This window comes from Drosophila obscura, unplaced genomic scaffold, assembly GCF_018151105.1.
Source record: "Drosophila obscura isolate BZ-5 IFL unplaced genomic scaffold, ASM1815110v1 contig_186, whole genome shotgun sequence".
Lineage (NCBI taxonomy): Eukaryota > Metazoa > Arthropoda > Insecta > Diptera > Drosophilidae > Drosophila > Drosophila obscura.
Window position 1 is genome coordinate 2,657,855 of NW_024542774.1, and position 16,144 is coordinate 2,673,998.

Below are 16,144 nucleotides of genomic sequence, written 5' to 3' on the forward strand. Positions count from 1 at the left end.
TGTAGCTTGATTGATATTGGAGGAGGAGGAGGAACAAACTAATGGAAATGAATGTAAAGCAATATTTTGGAAAATGCTCCTAAATTGTTGTATATCTACATTGGATATATGTATATTTTTATGAATACTTTTTTGGAGCGTTCACAAAGAGCCCGAGATATTATTATTTTGTAGAGACCAGGAATACGATAATCCTGAAATACACGTAAATGAAGGCTTTAACCAGTCAAAGTTCCACGAACTTGCCCAACAACGGAATGTAGTAACTATATATGAAGGCAGATGAAGGAGTGTGTGCGTGTGTGTGCCATTTTCTTTGTCCATAGAAGCAATCTGATTGCTTAACAGACGACCAACGGGAAAAGAACACAAACCCATGCAGAAACGGAAACAGAAGGGGGTGTAATCAAACAAAAATCAATTATATTGTATACAGCTAAACAATACATACGAGTAAATATACACACATACATATACACATATATATGCCATGCTTAGCTGATTGTCCAATGCTTAGAAAATATAGTTAACTTAAATGTACAATATACATACGTGCCCTAATTGAGTGGAATCCCCATGCACCTGATATTAAAATGATATATACATAAACACATAAATACTATATACTAAATATACTGAACACATCCTTGACCTTCTTCTCGTTTAGACCAGCGAAAATTCCCACAACCATTCAACCATTCAACCATTTTAATCATCTTTTGCTATTGGCGTTAACCCATAGAGAACGCTTTTTGTGTATATTGAACGAAGTACATTGATGTGAACATTTATTAAATAAAAATACATAAAATAGTATATGTAAAAGGGGGTTTGTATCGGGTCCTGTGTATATGTTAGTTGGTTACTCGACAGGGGCACTTAATCGGTTGGTTGTGTGGTTAATGCTAAGTTGGGAACAGAGTTAAACTGCATTGAATTTTAATTGCATTGGTTGCTCCTGGTCTGTTCTCAGTAGAACTGCAATACCAGGGTCTTTATGGCACTGGCAATGTGGAAGGCGCAGTCGCGCACCTCCAATGTATTCTTCTGTATGGCCTGCTTGTCATCGGCCTCGATGGCCTTTTGCAGATTCTCACACTCGTGCTGGATGAGTATATTTTGGCGGGTGAGCTGCTTGAGGGTCTCTCGAGTTTTTTCGCTAGTATTTTGGGGCTGCAACAATGGAATTGAAAGGTACAATCATCAAATCATCATTAAATCGGAAAATTTCACTGCGAGTCTCACCAAGTTGGCATACAAAGCAATCAAATCTGTGACGGCACTTCGTATGAGCTCGCCATGCGGTGCAATCGACTGCTTTTGGTCCTCTGGCACTGGCTGCATGGCCAGTATCAGTTCCTTCAGGCAGCGCGTGACCAAATCTGAGCGCAGCTTAACCTCCTCTCCGAAAGGCTTGCCCTCGCCAGCCATTTGATACATGCTCGTCGTATTCCTCACATCCGTGTGCGTTTTGGCCACGTGGGGCGCCAGGCGACGCTCGTACATGCTGGCTGGCCGCTTGATGGTCGACTGGTTCGAGGAGTTGTTCGAGGAGGCGCTATCAGCATTGGCCCCACTGCCTTCGGGCAGCGACAAAGGCTCGTGCTCTGTGTCGGGACTGCTCAAGTTTAGATCAATGCGACTATCCCAAAAAAAAAAATAAGAAAAAACAACAACAAAAAATATAAAAACAACGAAACAAAAAATGAAATTATAAATGTATTCTCACAGTGGCTCATCGTAGACGCTGTTGTTCGAGGTGCTGGAGAACTTGGACTTGAGCTGTGTATTCTCGCTGGACAGCATTTGCACCACGTTCTTCAGCTGGTTGATCTCCGACTTGTACTCGCAGAGCTGTTTGCGCAACGTCTCCATTTCGTTTCCCTGCGAATTGGCATTGCGTGGTGGCGTGTGGACAATGGCCTAAATGAGCAACCAACAAAGAAATCATAAGTAAAAGTGAACGGAAATCAAAATTAAAGCTAAAATATTTACAACGAAATCAGAACGAAAGCACACACAACTTGTGGGTCAACTCAAAATAGTCAAACTACACTTTCACAAGTCTCAGGCTAGTTTTATTGAGGCTTAATAATTCTACACGTGGACTCTACCGCTGAGGGGGATGGATTATATATGTAGGTATATATGTTAGCTAAGAGCAGGGTGGCTATAGTGCCCTGCCTACAGATGAACACAATAGAAAGGAACAGCACAGGACGTGTCTAACTTTCAGTCTTCTCTTACGTATCTAGCCAAAGCTATTGTTCAGCTTGAGTATCTTTTGTCGCATTAGGTTTACCTGCTGGGCCATAGGGGGCACTGGAGCATAATCATCATCACTGGCCACTGGATCGTAGATCGGCTCATCGTCTGACAAGTTCGGATCGTGCCCGCTCTGCTCGAATGAACTGAGCAAAAGGGAATTGTTCGCATACGGCAACGATTGCAGTGAATGATGCGCGGGCAATGGAGCATCCATTGGCCGCAGATTGGCCATGTTCTGGCGCCGCAATGCGTCGACGAGAACGTCAGTCAAGAGACCAGCAAACTCGCCGCGATTGAAACGTGCCAATTTCTGACGACCCTGTGTGCAAAAACAAACAAAATGATGAGAAAAGAAGGTTCAAATAATTTGCACACTGTGGCCATGTCGTACCTGATTGCGAGTGGCACTCAAAAATGGATTAGCTGGCAAGAATGGCACTGTGGCATGTTCAGCATTTAATGAGCTCGTGGACCAAACTGCAATGGGATGAAACATGATTAATAATTCTTATTAGAGAAACAATCTCCGATCCGATTCGATCCTACTCACTGGCTTCGCACTCTCGTCGATCCACCTCATCGTATAGGTCCATTACCAGCTCCTCGAACATTTTGTTCGGCACCAGCTGCAGTTTGCCTCTAGCAATTTTCAGCTGCTCGCTGATGTCCGCTCCGTTCGTCTCGGGTATTGTCAGGTGGCGCCCACTCTGAGGTTTTAAACAAAAATCATGATCAGTGAACTTTGCATTTTCAATTGCTGATAGTCCCACTCACAGTGTGATCTGGTCTCTTGCCACCCAGGAACAGAATGATCCTGTCGGTGACATCGTACATGGCATCCAGCAAGCGCTCGGCAATGGTGTTGTGGTTGTTGGCCTTGGCCAGCTCCAGGGGAGTCATACCATTGCCATCCAAGGCGTTTACATCGGCTCCATAGATGAGCAGCATCTCGATTTGCGAGGCCTGTCCGAATTTGGCCGCCATATGCAACGGTGTGGACAACTTGTCCTCGTGATAGTAGTTCGGATCGGCACCCTGCACCAGGAAGCGCAGAGAAGTCTCCAGGTTGCTGGTGCGCACGCTGGCATGAAGCTGCCGGCTCAGCTCCTGCTCCAGATTGATGCCATTGCCGCTGCAGTCGTCATCATCCTGCAGACTGGGCTTCAGCACAAACGTCAGGTTGACGTGCTTGGCCTTGATGAAGTCAGACTTCGTGGGATGCAGGGCATCCTTGGGCGTGGGCTTGCGCCAGCGTGGCACATGTTTGCCGCCCGTCAAGTTGCTGCTGCCGTCCAGCAAGTGATGCTCCCACACACTGTTGGCCCCGTGCGCGTTCAGAGAGTTCACGAAGTTCAGCACAGATGGCTCCCAGTTGCCCTGACGCAACGATTTCACAATCGAGATGTGGCGCCCCAGACTGCGGTGCACTGAACAGCAGTCGGCGCACAGCAGAATGCCGCGGTTGATGCTGGCCCAGGAGGGATCTGTGGCCCCACAGTCCCCGCACACCTCCGTCTGTAGACGGGACTTGCTGCGCGACATAATGCGACTGTGGCTGCCACTTGAGCGTGTGGGCGTGGTCTCGGGGGGCGCTATAAATAACTTCTTATGCGCTTCGATTATGCTGCTGGCGAAACACATTCAAGCATTCCACACTGAAGACCCTGCGATAAAGAAAAAAAATGATTGATACGGAAAATACGCGGATTGTGGGGAACCACTGTGAGTCAGAGCTAGGCGCGACACAAACTGAGCCGCCGAACTTGGACCATTGCAACCCGTGCACCCATTCGAATCAATTATGAAAATTACTTTTAATTAATGCCGTGAACGCCTGCACTGCCGTCTGCGCTGATTGTTTATATTTACTGTTGGGTCGGGCGGCCATCTTCTTCTTTTTTTTTCATGAGCGGAAATGATATTCCTCGAGTTTGATCTGCGGTTGAGTATAACTAGCTAGTAAGTACCGTCAGCACTAAACATGTAATTTTAACCGATAGCATAATTCATTTACTACAAGATTGGGGACTTTTAAGTATTCCCTTTTAATCGATTTTTTAAGAAAATAAGGTTTAAACAAGAAAGGTCAACATAAAATCAAATTTTTTACATGGAAACTACACAGGGATGCACTTTGATCAACTAAATGGCAACGCTTCGAATCATCTTTTTCCAACGGACTGGCAACAGACTACGCCGCCCATATGATGTACAGAGTGAGGGCCACTGAAGCCACACGTGCAAAACAATAACAAAGTGTCGACTGGAATCTAATTTGTGAATGTTTCCTGGCTAATAAAGTAAAACAGCATGCAAGTGGAGAATCTCTACACATCAGTGGCCTGCAATCGCTGCACTGAATGTGCCGATTGGGGGTCAAATGGTTTAATTGCCTTCGGTGCCTGCAATTCCGTTGCCATAGTGGATCCCAAGGTAGGGGAATAATACAAAAAAGAAATGGCAAAATAATAAGATAACTTTCGCGTTGCAGTTTAATGGGAATTCGACCAAGATTCTGCACACTCTCGTGGAACACACAAAGCGGGTGAACACTGTAAAGTGGCTGGACAATGATCTTCTTTTGTCTGGGGCCGATGATGCTGACGCCGTCCTCTGGCGATTGGACAACTCTGGGGCCACAAAGCGCACTGTGCTCAAGGGACATTCGAGTGGAGTGAATGCCGTGGATGGCGTGCGTCTGACGCTTGGCTCTTGGCTCCTGGCCACCGCCGCTGCAGACAGCACACTGAAGCTCTGGATCCACAAAGAAGACGATGCACACTGCTTTCAGACAATCCAATTGGCTGGTGGCTTCTGCTTCTCTCTACGCCTCACGCTGCTGCCCAACGATCATGTGCTGCTGGCCTTCAGCGGTGATGATGAAACCATCTCGCTATGGACAGAGCGGATCCCTGCTGGCGACAGTCCTGGGCAGGGTCAGGAACAGGGACAATTTGAATGCGTTCACAAGCTGATTGGCCACGAGGATTGGGTGCGAGGATTGGACTTTGTCTACGACGGAGAGGATTTGCTGCTGGCCAGCGGCTCGCAGGATAACTTCATACGCCTCTGGAGAATCGCTCCACGCAGCGAGGCGCAGATGCTGGAGAATCGGGTGGATCTGTTTAAGCTGAGCGAGAGCGACGGAGAGCTCAAAGTGGAGGAGAAGATTCTACAGTTGGGCCAGTATAACTGGTATGCCGTGAGTCTGGAATCGGTTCTGTATGGGCACGAAGGCTGGGTCTACGGAGTCCACTGGCACATCACAGAGCAGCAGGGTGAGAAGAGAAATAAACCCGAAAAACTTTCATATTAATCAAACGTTGCTTTTAGAGATTCGCCTGCTGTCGGCCTCCATCGATAAGACGCTCATTGTGTGGGCACCCTCGGAGCAAGGGGTGTGGCTGGAGCAGGTTCGCGTAGGCGAGGTGGGAGGAAACTCGATGGGCTTCTTTGGTGGCAAATTCTCCACTGATGGGCGCTCCATCATGGCCCACAGCTACCAGGGAGGCTTCCACATATGGAACCAGAACCCAGATCAGCCCCATCTATGGACCTCCAATGTTGTCATTGGCGGTCATTATGGAGAGGTGCGCGACCTGGCCTGGGAGCATGATGGAGCTTACTTAATGACTGTCTCATCGGATCAGACAACGCGTCTTCATGCCCCTTGGCTGCAGGAGGGCGGCGGCTGCACATGGCATGAGCTGGCCCGACCCCAGGTCCATGGCTACGACATGCAGGCCCTGGCATTGCTCTCACGCTATAAGTTTGCAAGCGGGGCCGAGGAGAAGATCGTGCGCACATTCCAGGCCCCGGCGAACTTCATCGAGAACTTTCGTCACATCAGTCGCGTGAAGACGGATGAGGAGGGAGATGTTCTTTTGGATTGTAAGAGATCAATAGCGTCTTTTCCTTTCCCACAGTTAACCATTTTGTTCGTTTTGCCTGCAGCTTTGCCTGAAAGGAGCCTCCGTGCCTTCGCTGGGACTGTCCAACAAGGCTGTCTATAAAGTAGAACCAGAGAGTGGCGAGCCAGCGAAGGCTAAAACCGATTATCCAGACAACTACTTTGTGCCCATAACATTGGAAACACCGCCCCAGGAGGAGACTCTGATGCAGAACACGCTTTGGCCCGAGCTGCAGAAGCTCTACGGACATGGCTATGAGGTCTTTGCCCTGGCCGCCACTGCAGATGGCTCCCTGCTGGCATCCACTTGTCGAGCCAGCACCGCGGAGCATGCTCAGATTATTCTCTGGTAGGTAGCCAAATTGGTGGGCAAATCGAGTTGTAAATAACTTCCTGGGGATCTTGTTGCAGGAATTCTTCCAACTGGAAACAGGTGCAAAAGCTTGGTGGACATCAGTTGACCGTCACACAGCTCAGCTTCTCCCCCGATTCAAAATATTTGGTGTCCGTATCCCGTGATCGCCGCTGGTCCCTGTTTGAGAGGCAGGATTCTGCCGTGGGCTACAATCTGGTGGCCACAACGGACAAAACAAATGGAGTGCACACGCGCATCATTTGGGCATGTGATTGGTCGCATGATGGAAGATACTTTGTCACAAGCTCCCGAGACGGAAAGGTGGTGGCATGGAGGAAGGGAGCAAAGACGACTGAGTCATCTTCACTGAATGGCTGGCAGGCGGCGGGCATTCTGGAGCTCAAGAACGAGTCCATTACAGCGGTGGCCTTTGCCAGAGACTACCTGAGTGGCACCACTGACACCTACGTTCTTGCTTGCGGCACAGAAACTGGCCAGATAAAGATTTATCAGTTCGCTGTGGGAGAATGGAAGCTTCTCATCGATATAAAAAGAAAGTGAGTAGATCTTCGTGGGGGTTTCTCCCGCCAAGCCTCTGACCTGGGTATTTATTTTCAGTCATGCCCATCACTTGACCGTGCGTCGCCTGCAATTCCGACCTGGCCAACAGCAGCTACAACTGGCCAGCTGTGGCGATGATCACTTGGTGCGCATCTACAGCATAAAGATGACGTGAATTTGGCAACTCTGTGTGTGTGCATTAAACTGTCCTTTGCAATAACACTTTTTGCGTTTAATTAGAAACCTGTATGACACGTTGGAAAACTCCCTTCTCGGTATCGTACACGGTATATCGAAGCACGTAATCTTATCTGTCGCAATTAGCAGTGTTCTGAGCTCCCCCCACGGCAGAGAAGAGCAGAGCGGAGTGAGTCTGCTTCTGATAACAACATATTGATGGTTAATTAGGTGCACCATTTTTGCACTCCGGGACGTTGAATTCGACTATTTAAGCTCACTTTTTCAGTGGTTCGATCACAGTCAATTCCAGGCAATTCAACATGAAAGCAGTCATTATCTTGGTACTCGTCGGTTCTGTTCTGGCCGTTCCCCCCTTCAGGGTGATGTCCCAGAGCCAGAGCGTGTCGCAGGATGCTCATGCACATATCTTTGCTGAGGTGCGACCAGCAGGTCAGAAGCACCAGCAGCAATCCGTCGACATGGAGCTCAATGAACAAGCTCTTGTGGTGAAGACGAAGCCAGCTCATCAAGCCGCTGCCGAGAATCACGCTTATGAAGTTGAGTTGAAGCCAGCTCATCAGAGTACTAACGAGAACCACGTTGTTGAGGTGGGAATCAAGCAAGCGGAACAGAAGCCCCAGCACATTGAGTTGGACATCAAGCCCGTGCAGCATAGCCCAAGCCATGTGGTGGAGCTGGAAATTAAGCAGGCTGATCATCATCAGAAGCCCCAGCACATCGACGTGGAGTTGGTTGCCGATCATCAGGGCGTGCAAACCCATCACGAAGTCGAATTGGAGGTTATTCGTCAGCAGCAGCCACCCCATCAGATTGAAGTGGAGATCGTCAAGGCCGGCGACTCCAATGTGGTGAAGCAGACCCTGCCCGTGCAATCTCTTCAGCACCTGAACCTCAACCTGGCCCAATAGAGAAGCAGCCACAAAGGTCGATGTATTCCAAAGTGCATTAAATATTTATAATTAAAAGAACGCTCTTTACCTGCAAGTCCTCCCAAGGTGCTTGTAAAATGGGGAAATAAATAAAAATGGTCAGCAGCCGCTGATGGCAGAAGGAATGCGAGGAAAAGTAGGAGGCAGGAGGAGGAGGAACCAACCGCAGTTTGCAATTTCCGTTTTGCTGCTGTTGAATAGTTTCGGGCGCTTAGCTAGAGACCAAGACAGACACGGCCACGTGACCAGGAGCCAGAGCAGCAGGCAGCGCAGCTAAAGTTATGGCTGAAGCGTGTGCCACCTTCAGTTTTTTAGCCGCAACTTGCAATTTCCGTGCTCCAACTGACTTTATGATTGCCATTGGCTTTTGGCTGCAGCTCCATTGTTGTCCGAACTTGGTGAGCGGAGCTGGCAAAGCGGTTAATTGGCTGGCGGCCATCTTTCTTTGGCACTTTAATTATGTTTTCATGGAGTCCACAACTCTCGCATATCCTAGTACTGGTATCTCCAGGCCCTTTGCAATGTCGTTGAACTGCCTGTTCCCCCATAGATAAGCGCATAAATCTGCATTGTTTCAAGTGCCACAATGGGGCAAAAAGTTAACTATTGAATTGCATTTAGGCCACGTCCATGTGGCTCGATTGTGCAACTTCTGGGTACTGGTACACTGTACAGGGAAGATGCCTGTGGAAGGCCCCTCCAGGCTCGCTTATGCCGCATCCGTAAATGCCAGCTCTCACTGTACTCGTACTCGTACGGGTGTGCCCCACTCATACATTTTATTTTGAGTCAAATATTGCCAAACAATGCGGCAGGCATTGAAATGGCGCTACACGCGTTTCCGCATCCGCACAAAAAGTTGCATAAAAAACATCCACATAAAACTTTTGTTCAACTTGCATTGTGCTGTGGCATGATTCCACTCTTTATTTATTTTCTTAGCCCCCGACATTTGTTATTGTTGCAACAATTTTGTGTTTCGCATTTTGTGAAAAAAGTTTAAGTTTCAATTGCAGCGAACGTGCCCAAGTTGCTGACAGCAGAACTGCAGCTGCAACTGGAGCCGTTCTGGCCATAACATGTGTAAACATTCCACTCTCTACAGCAGCCTTCGTGGGGAGGGGGGTTTGGATTCGTTTGCATCTCTGTGCTGTGTGTCAGTAGTGGATTTCGCTTCGGTTGCGCGTTTTGTTTGTCGGCGGCGAATTTCCTCTACTCTTCCCCAGAGCAGTGCGGAAGGTCTCTCTGCTTGCTCGTCTTGGGTGTGTTTGCATCTCGATGTAGATGCTGTGCCAATTAATTACTCCCCAGCTGTGCAGCGTATCCAAGCTTGGGCATGAGAGTTCGGCAGTCACTGCCTCTGCCTGCCTCCACGCATATGTTTCGCATTTATTTCCGTTCTGGCTGGCGGCTGCAACAATGGCATGCGGTCCATGATTTGTGCATTTCCGTTTTTTTGGCAACACGCACGCGACGTGTGGCCAGGCCGGAAGCTGCCATGACAGGATGTGGGTGGAGCTACAGCTAGAGCTAGAGCAGCAGCAGGAGCAGGCTGTTGGCGGCTGACTGTTGCGACAAAGCCAATTGATGTACATTGAATATTTGGCCTAGTTCGGAGGAAGCTGAAAGCAGGCGAAGGAGGAGGAGAGGAGCGTGTCTCCAGGGCAGTGTCAATTTAAATCGTCAATTGATTAAGCCGGGCATTGCCTTTTGGCTGTAACAAGCTAAAGTTTCAATCGAAAAGTTTCCCTTTTCCTGCTGCTAAGCCCAAAAGCTGAAGCGTTCAAAGTTTTTCAATTACCTGACCAAGGGGCCAGTGCCTTGCTTGGCTCCACTCGATTGGCCTGTCCCAGTGCCAGTGCCTGCTCCCTGTGCGGGGATCCGAAACAAATTTCATGTTGCCATAGTTTTGTTTGTCCTGCTAGAGTCGGGTAAAGAACAACAGGAGGGGGCTCTGTGACGAACAAGACAGAAACAAGTGGCCAAAGTAGCAAAAGCCCAAAGCTGAAAGCTGAAAGTTCTTCTGGGTTGCAGTCGGACGAATCCTGTGGATTTTGATTATAAATATTATGTATTATAAACTATACTATAAACAAAGCAGTCAGCAAGGGGGGGCTAGCTATATTTAGTGCGAAACTCTTCTGCTTGATTCCGCTTTCATTTGTTCAGCTTTCAGAGTCCGTTGAGCGTCGGTGGTTCCTTAATTGTTTTCCAATTAGTTTTGGTGTAAAAACTTTGAAGTTCATTTAGTTGCACACTCGCGTTTTTCCCCGTCGCTTCATCCTTGCTCTTTGGCTGTCTCTTTCTTTTTGTGTGGGCCACAGTCAACGTGGCGTATGATGAATTTTTAATTACGGACAGGACAGCAGACAAAGCAGACTAAAAAAAAAGGAGGAAACTGGTAACAACTGTTTGCCACTTGTAAATTGAAGCTCGCTCACAAAAAAGTGCACCAAAAAGCTGAGTGTAAACACCAAAGCCAACTCCTCGTTCGTGTCGTGCCGTGCCGTGCCGTGTCCGATGTCCATAACTGAGTGAATACAGAAAAAACTGAAAGACAGGCCCAGGCAGCCAAGATAATTACACAAACAGATCATTGCTGCAACTTCACAATGAAATGGAGCTGAAATTCAGATCCGCATGAATTTAAATTTCGTTGCGTTTCCACTGTGGAGCAGCGTAGTTAAAGTCTTAATTTTGCCCCGATTCGTGGGCCGACCTTTGGCGCTACCACGGCTATAAATGCACCCACTATGGGCCAGGCCCTCATTGCTTGTTTAACTGTTTGCCCTTCGCAAATCGAATACAATTTTGATTGTTTTAAGCGCGAAATTCTGTTGACCATTTTCAACACTTTTTTTCGCTGCCTGTCCCGCTCCACTGTTGATTGCATTTGTAAATTTGCGTAAAATGGAAAAAGAAAACCATTTGGTGTACTGTCAACAGCGTCAGCATCCTCATCATCACCTACTGGCACAGGACCATAACCAGAACCAGAATCAAGCCCGGGTGCAACCTCAAACTGCCATGGGCCGACAGGGCCAGAAGCATTTTCCGACATTTACGATTTCCCTTATTGCTTGCGCTTTCATTTTGGTTTCATGCACTTTCCCCCATCCCACCTTCCTGCTCTGTGCCAATGACAATTTCATGTTGTTTTTTTTTTTGTTTTTTTGTTTTGTATCAATATGGTTGGAGGAGAGGCAGAGACAGAGACAGAGACTCTCTCGACATCTGTAATGCATGGGCTGCGATAACTTTTGTTTCCCACTGTAATACTATTTGCATATTGCAGGGATCCATTTCGACATGTTTATGGCTGTCATAAAGATCCTCTCCTCTCCACTGAAGCTGCCTGGAATCATATTTAAATCATATATATATTCGTATACGAGCATGGATTTATCTCTACACGAAATACGAGTTACGAGATACACATACGAGTACTCATTCAATTGTACAATTAAAATTCGGCCACTGCCACTTAATGGCCACTTTCTAGTCATGGTAAATAGAGTGCTAATATGTTTCGGCATATATAAAGAATAATTAAGGAGAGTTTTGTACACGATCCGAAGAGCCCGAAGCAAGTGGAATTTCCATAAAGATCTGAGACCTCTTCGGTATTTGGGTCTAAGGGCAATCAATAGATAAAAGAGCATAGCTGGTGCGGTGCTGCTTTCAGACTCAAAGTGACTCTTTCCTGTCACTTGTCACTCTTTTTTTTCACTCCTTTTTTGACGCCTGTGGAGGGCGTTAAAGTTAATTTGTTTACGCTGATGTGTCAATGCAAAATGCGATTTTTTCAGCGACTTTATTCAAGGACTTTGGATAGATTTGTTGGTGAAACAAATTTGCGGAATATTGTGCGGCTTTATAAATTCAATATTCCGTTGAGCCCGGCTAAGAGCGAGGCGAAGCGAGGCTGGTGGCCATTGATGTGGCTTACCGCAAATGGGAATGGGGCCAGAGCCGCAAGAGCAAATCGGTTTAAGCTGCACAATCAACTCTGACTTAATAACATTAAAAAGTGCTCCGCTTTAATGGTCTTTAAGTCAATTTTCAGTGCCTTCTGAGACTCGGCAACTCACAACTCCTCCCTAGACTCCTGGCCAGGTCTCAGGGCAAAATGATAAATTTTTCTGCTAAAGAACTGCGAAGGAAAGGCGACGCTGGTTTATAAGCGTGTTCTAAGTACGTCTGTGTGTGTGTGTTTGTGGGTCTGCAGGATAGGAAACTTTGAGGAAACACAGCCGCAACTTTAGCGGGGACGACATTTCCTTTGGGCTTTGCAGCAAATTATGCGGTTGGGGATGTCTTGGGTTGAGCATGCGGAGGCATGGCGGCACCTGCTACTGTCGGAACGGATGTATGAACTGAGAGGATGCCCCGCCACTCATCCAGTCGGTCCGGGTGAGCGATGGCTGTTTGAACGTTGTCGACTGTCATATTACATGTTGCACGTAATTTGTATGGCGCCGCTCCTGGCGTAACGCTTTAATTTATGCATCCATCAATCGCATGAGTGCCGCTAATTGATATTACGTTCCCCCTGCCCAGAGTCGAACCAAATACTGGCATTATGCGTACACGCAAAGTGGTACATATAACAGATTTAGGCAGACATTTATTTGAACAAAAAAATGCCATATCGCAATAAATGTTTTGGCAAATCCGATTCCGGCATTTCCATTTGCACTCCTTCGCCCCCCCCCTAGTGCTACCCCCCTAATTAGTAAGTCGAACAGATTTTCCAATAAACAAATATCTGATGGAATCCCCGCTGTAATATCGATCTGTTCGCCGTGTGTATGCTTCTGCATGTGTGTGCCTCCCCCTCGGTGTCAGAGTTCAAATTATGAGTTCATTGCAAAAGTCTCGCGGCACAAAGCTACACTCTACACTCTACACTGGCGAACAAAGAGCAAATACACTCGGCGTCAGACAACGGCAACAATAACAAAAACAGCAACAACTACTACGACGACGACGACGACTACTCGAGTGTCATTGTCTGAGTTTGTGTGTTTGATGGGTTGAAAACTCTTTGAAATGAGAGGGGTAGTGGTGGGGGGGGGGGGGATACATTTCGCAGGCCTGCCTTGGACAAATGCCTGCCAGTGGTGAGACACTCTCAGCACTCACTCCCTGGTGTCTCAGCACTCTAATCAGCAGTGAACAGTGAGGCTACAGTGAACACTGCGCAGAGTGCATTCCCTTATGAAGAGAGAGAATGTTTTGCCCGATTAGTTCCCTCCACTGTGTGACCACTGTGGAAGCACCCATATTTACAGTCAGCTCTCATCAGTGGTGCATCTCTGGGTGCCGAGGGATCAACTGGGACTACCTCACATGTGTCTGCCTGCGCCTGGACCCGTACTTAAGTGTCGGCCATTTGACCATCAACTAGCTGCTGGCGACCCTGTGGAGGGTAGTGTGATGACCTCGCCCTTGCTGCTTAGCCCCATCAGTTTGACTGCCGCTGTCAAATGTCAACGGGAATGCAAGCGGGAACCTGGGCAGAGCACCAAGCTTTTGTCACTTCACCTGCACTTCCCCTCCTTCGCTGTTTGTTGTCTCCTCCACGATTGTGATGTTGCTGAAGCCGTCGAACAATGCCAACGGCTAGAGCGGCTCTTAGTTCGTCACTATGAAAGGTGCATGGTGCTGAAGCTGGTACTGAAGCTAAAGCTGAATCTGGCCGTGTTAATGACAGCGGAAGTGCACTTTATTTAATTAATGTGTCATAATTATAAAGTGCTTATGTTTGCTCATGTGCGAAGTGGGTGGTTGTTGGAGAAATATCTTCGCGACTGACTATCTGTTTACCTGCACCGTTGGCGCTGCATGATGGGGTTAATGGGGGAAAAATGCCATAAAGTGCAGCGCAAACTGGGCATGGCTGATAGGCAAATAAAACTGCCAAGCAAATACTCAAACCATACAAATGGAATGGCAATCAATGATCAAATGAATTAAATGAGCTTTCAGCTTTCAGCATTCAGCCTCAAGATGGCTTGAGGCAGGGCTCTGTTGCACGGGAGGTTAATTTGAAGCTCCACAGAGACGGTGTACGAGTCGTTTTTTATAGTTACTAATCATTTCATGATGAAAACAGTTGACTTATTCCTGGCGAAACATTCTGAGTCGGTCCTCTTTGCTGGTTCACATAAAAACAAGTTGATACATTGGATAGGGTTAAGGAAAACGGCAGCTAAACGTGTTTAGCGTCTGGCAGCCTGTTGAAAGAAACCAAAAATTAATTTTTTTATTGCTGAAACTGATTGACAATTTTACAGTAAATTTACACAGATTGATGGCAATTAACACGCTGTTGCATGCCATATACTCGTATGTGGCATGTGATTGCCAAGCAATTGATCCTCTAATTGTTATGCCTTGGATTGCTCTTGCAGTCCGTGTGGCTCACTCGTTGTCATGTGGAGTAATCAGATTAATTAGGTGGCATATCAAGTGGCACTTTGCCTGCCATCATGGCCTCCCAGTTAACATTAGGAACTTTGCAACATGTGTCGTGGCATCGCATAAAATGCCAATTACTTCAATTAGGCGACTGCTGCTGCGCGCTACCGCCCCCTGCGGAGTTGCCAATGGCTACAATCAACCTCAATTTGAATGCCACTTAATGCGCTTTAAGAGCGCACCCCCAACCCAACCCGACCCAACCCCACCCCACACCACAGCCACACCACCACAGCATTCCGTTGAGACATTTTTTTGTGGATGGACTGTCAGAGCTATTAAAAGTTTGTTGCTTCCACTCCTAATAACCAATTAAAGTGCAAAAATAAACATTAATTATGCGGCATTATGTGGCTTGGCTCTGCACTCTTTGAAATATGTTGCAACTTTCTCCATGTGGCACTTTACATTGTTAGTGGCGGTGGACGGACGGCAGCAGCGGCCATTTTAAAGTTTTTCAGAATTTATGCACATTGTTGCATTCATTCGCATGCATGTGTGTTAGTATAGGGTGTGTGTGTGGGTGTGTGTGTGTGTGTGGGTGCAAGGGCATAAGTAATCAAGCAACCAGAAAAGTGCAAAATGCAAAGTATTTATGGGGGCTTAGAATGAATTGCCAGGACGGTCTGTTGGAGCACTATTTGCATAAGCCGTACTTGGACGGTCCTAAATAACTGCATTTTAATATAGTTCTTACATCCCTGCACATGTTGTGTGTGTGTGTGTGTTGCTTTGCATGCGAGCATCAGTCCTTCACTCTACAAAGGAGACCCGTGCACTCTGGCGCTTCTCTATCAGCTTGCTGCTCCCCTCAAGTGTCTCTTCAAATTGAACTGAAGACTTCTTGGAACTTCAGTTCTATTGGCCTCTTAAAAACAAGGTGCAATTATTGCAAGGCCATACCCAGCCACTGCCACTGCCACTGAGACTGCCCCCAGTTACAGTTCTTGTTCGCCCATCCCCCCCTTTACCTTTGGCAAACTAGAATAAGTGCTTTTGAGTCGCTTTTAGAAAAGTCCAAGTGGGACAAACTTTGTCGCTGTCAAAGTTAAACAGGAGCAACTGAATAAATTGTCAAGGCTGCTGCCGCCTGCCTTCTGCTCCATCAAAGATAGCGAGCAAAGGGGAAAGGCAAGGCCCCCCCCCCACAAAGTTACAACAAAGAAAAGTTGCCTAACGATGAGTTCCAAATTTCCAAATAGGCACAGCTCAGCAGAAAGTGCGGATCGAGTGTTGAATTATTATTAAGTTCGTTACGAGGTTACCGGGGTTCGGGTACCCTTCCCCGTTCTCGTATGGTTCCACACTAAAATAACTAAATGACACCTGGATGGAATCAAGAAAAGACACGCACATATTTAGGGGCTTAAAATATATGATTGAACCCTGACTGAAGCATTTATTCCGAGGGGAATTCCGAAAGGTATATCATCATTG

At 47.3% G+C, this 16,144-nt stretch overlaps 3 protein-coding genes and 1 long non-coding RNA gene across 5 annotated transcripts; 2 read left to right on the forward strand and 2 right to left on the reverse strand.

The window, feature by feature from the left end:
- Nucleotides 1–771: 771 nt before the first annotated feature.
- LOC111077036 (ARF GTPase-activating protein GIT2) lies at nucleotides 772–4,268 on the reverse strand. The gene is made up of 8 exons (XM_022371154.2): nucleotides 4,081–4,268; nucleotides 3,043–3,932; nucleotides 2,819–2,975; nucleotides 2,660–2,745; nucleotides 2,303–2,587; nucleotides 1,730–1,923; nucleotides 1,246–1,642; nucleotides 772–1,173 (listed from the first exon to the last, which is right to left on the reverse strand). Exons 2-8 carry the CDS (start codon nucleotides 3,907–3,909, stop codon nucleotides 970–972), a joined length of 2,190 nt encoding a protein of 729 aa, XP_022226846.2. The 5' UTR covers nucleotides 3,910–3,932; nucleotides 4,081–4,268; the 3' UTR covers nucleotides 772–969.
- Nucleotides 4,269–4,470: 202 nt separating this feature from the next.
- Nucleotides 4,471–7,312, forward strand: LOC111077034 (probable elongator complex protein 2). The gene is given in 7 exon segments (XM_022371153.2): nucleotides 4,471–4,701; nucleotides 4,760–5,546; nucleotides 5,602–6,159; nucleotides 6,223–6,230; nucleotides 6,232–6,527; nucleotides 6,590–7,090; nucleotides 7,152–7,312. Coding segments are annotated over 7 exon segments (2,391 nt in total). The 5' UTR covers nucleotides 4,471–4,578; the 3' UTR covers nucleotides 7,270–7,312.
- A 243-nt stretch (nucleotides 7,313–7,555) lies between these two features.
- LOC111077037 lies at nucleotides 7,556–8,254 on the forward strand. Its single transcript, XM_022371155.2, has one exon. It carries the CDS (start codon nucleotides 7,595–7,597, stop codon nucleotides 8,201–8,203), a length of 609 nt encoding a protein of 202 aa, XP_022226847.2. The 5' UTR covers nucleotides 7,556–7,594; the 3' UTR covers nucleotides 8,204–8,254.
- Nucleotides 8,255–9,135: 881 nt separating this feature from the next.
- Nucleotides 9,136–10,902, reverse strand: LOC111077038. Of its 2 annotated transcripts, none has more exons than XR_002608101.2 (3): nucleotides 10,666–10,902; nucleotides 10,026–10,603; nucleotides 9,136–9,938 (listed from the first exon to the last, which is right to left on the reverse strand). It is a non-coding gene; the product is annotated as an uncharacterized LOC111077038 (long non-coding RNA). The 2 variants fall into 2 exon arrangements; XR_005967727.1 differs by having other exon boundaries at nucleotides 9,136–9,948; nucleotides 10,666–10,901.
- Between the last annotated feature and the right edge of the window lie 5,242 nt (nucleotides 10,903–16,144).

Bases quoted from the DNA above. Each gene is read 5' to 3' on its own strand.
- LOC111077036 (XM_022371154.2), bottom strand. From the start codon at position 3,909: ATGTGTTTCGCCAGCAGCATAATCGAAGCGCATAAGAAGTTATTTATA. The intron at 1,643-1,729 runs GTGAGAATACAT...TTTTTGGGATAG, and splicing joins AGCGTCTACGATGAGCCACT to TCGCATTGATCTAAACTTGA. The intron at 1,174-1,245 runs GTGAGACTCGCA...CCATTGTTGCAG, and splicing joins TTGCTTTGTATGCCAACTTG to CCCCAAAATACTAGCGAAAA.
- LOC111077037 (XM_022371155.2), top strand. From the start codon at position 7,595: ATGAAAGCAGTCATTATCTTGGTACTCGTCGGTTCTGTTCTGGCCGTT.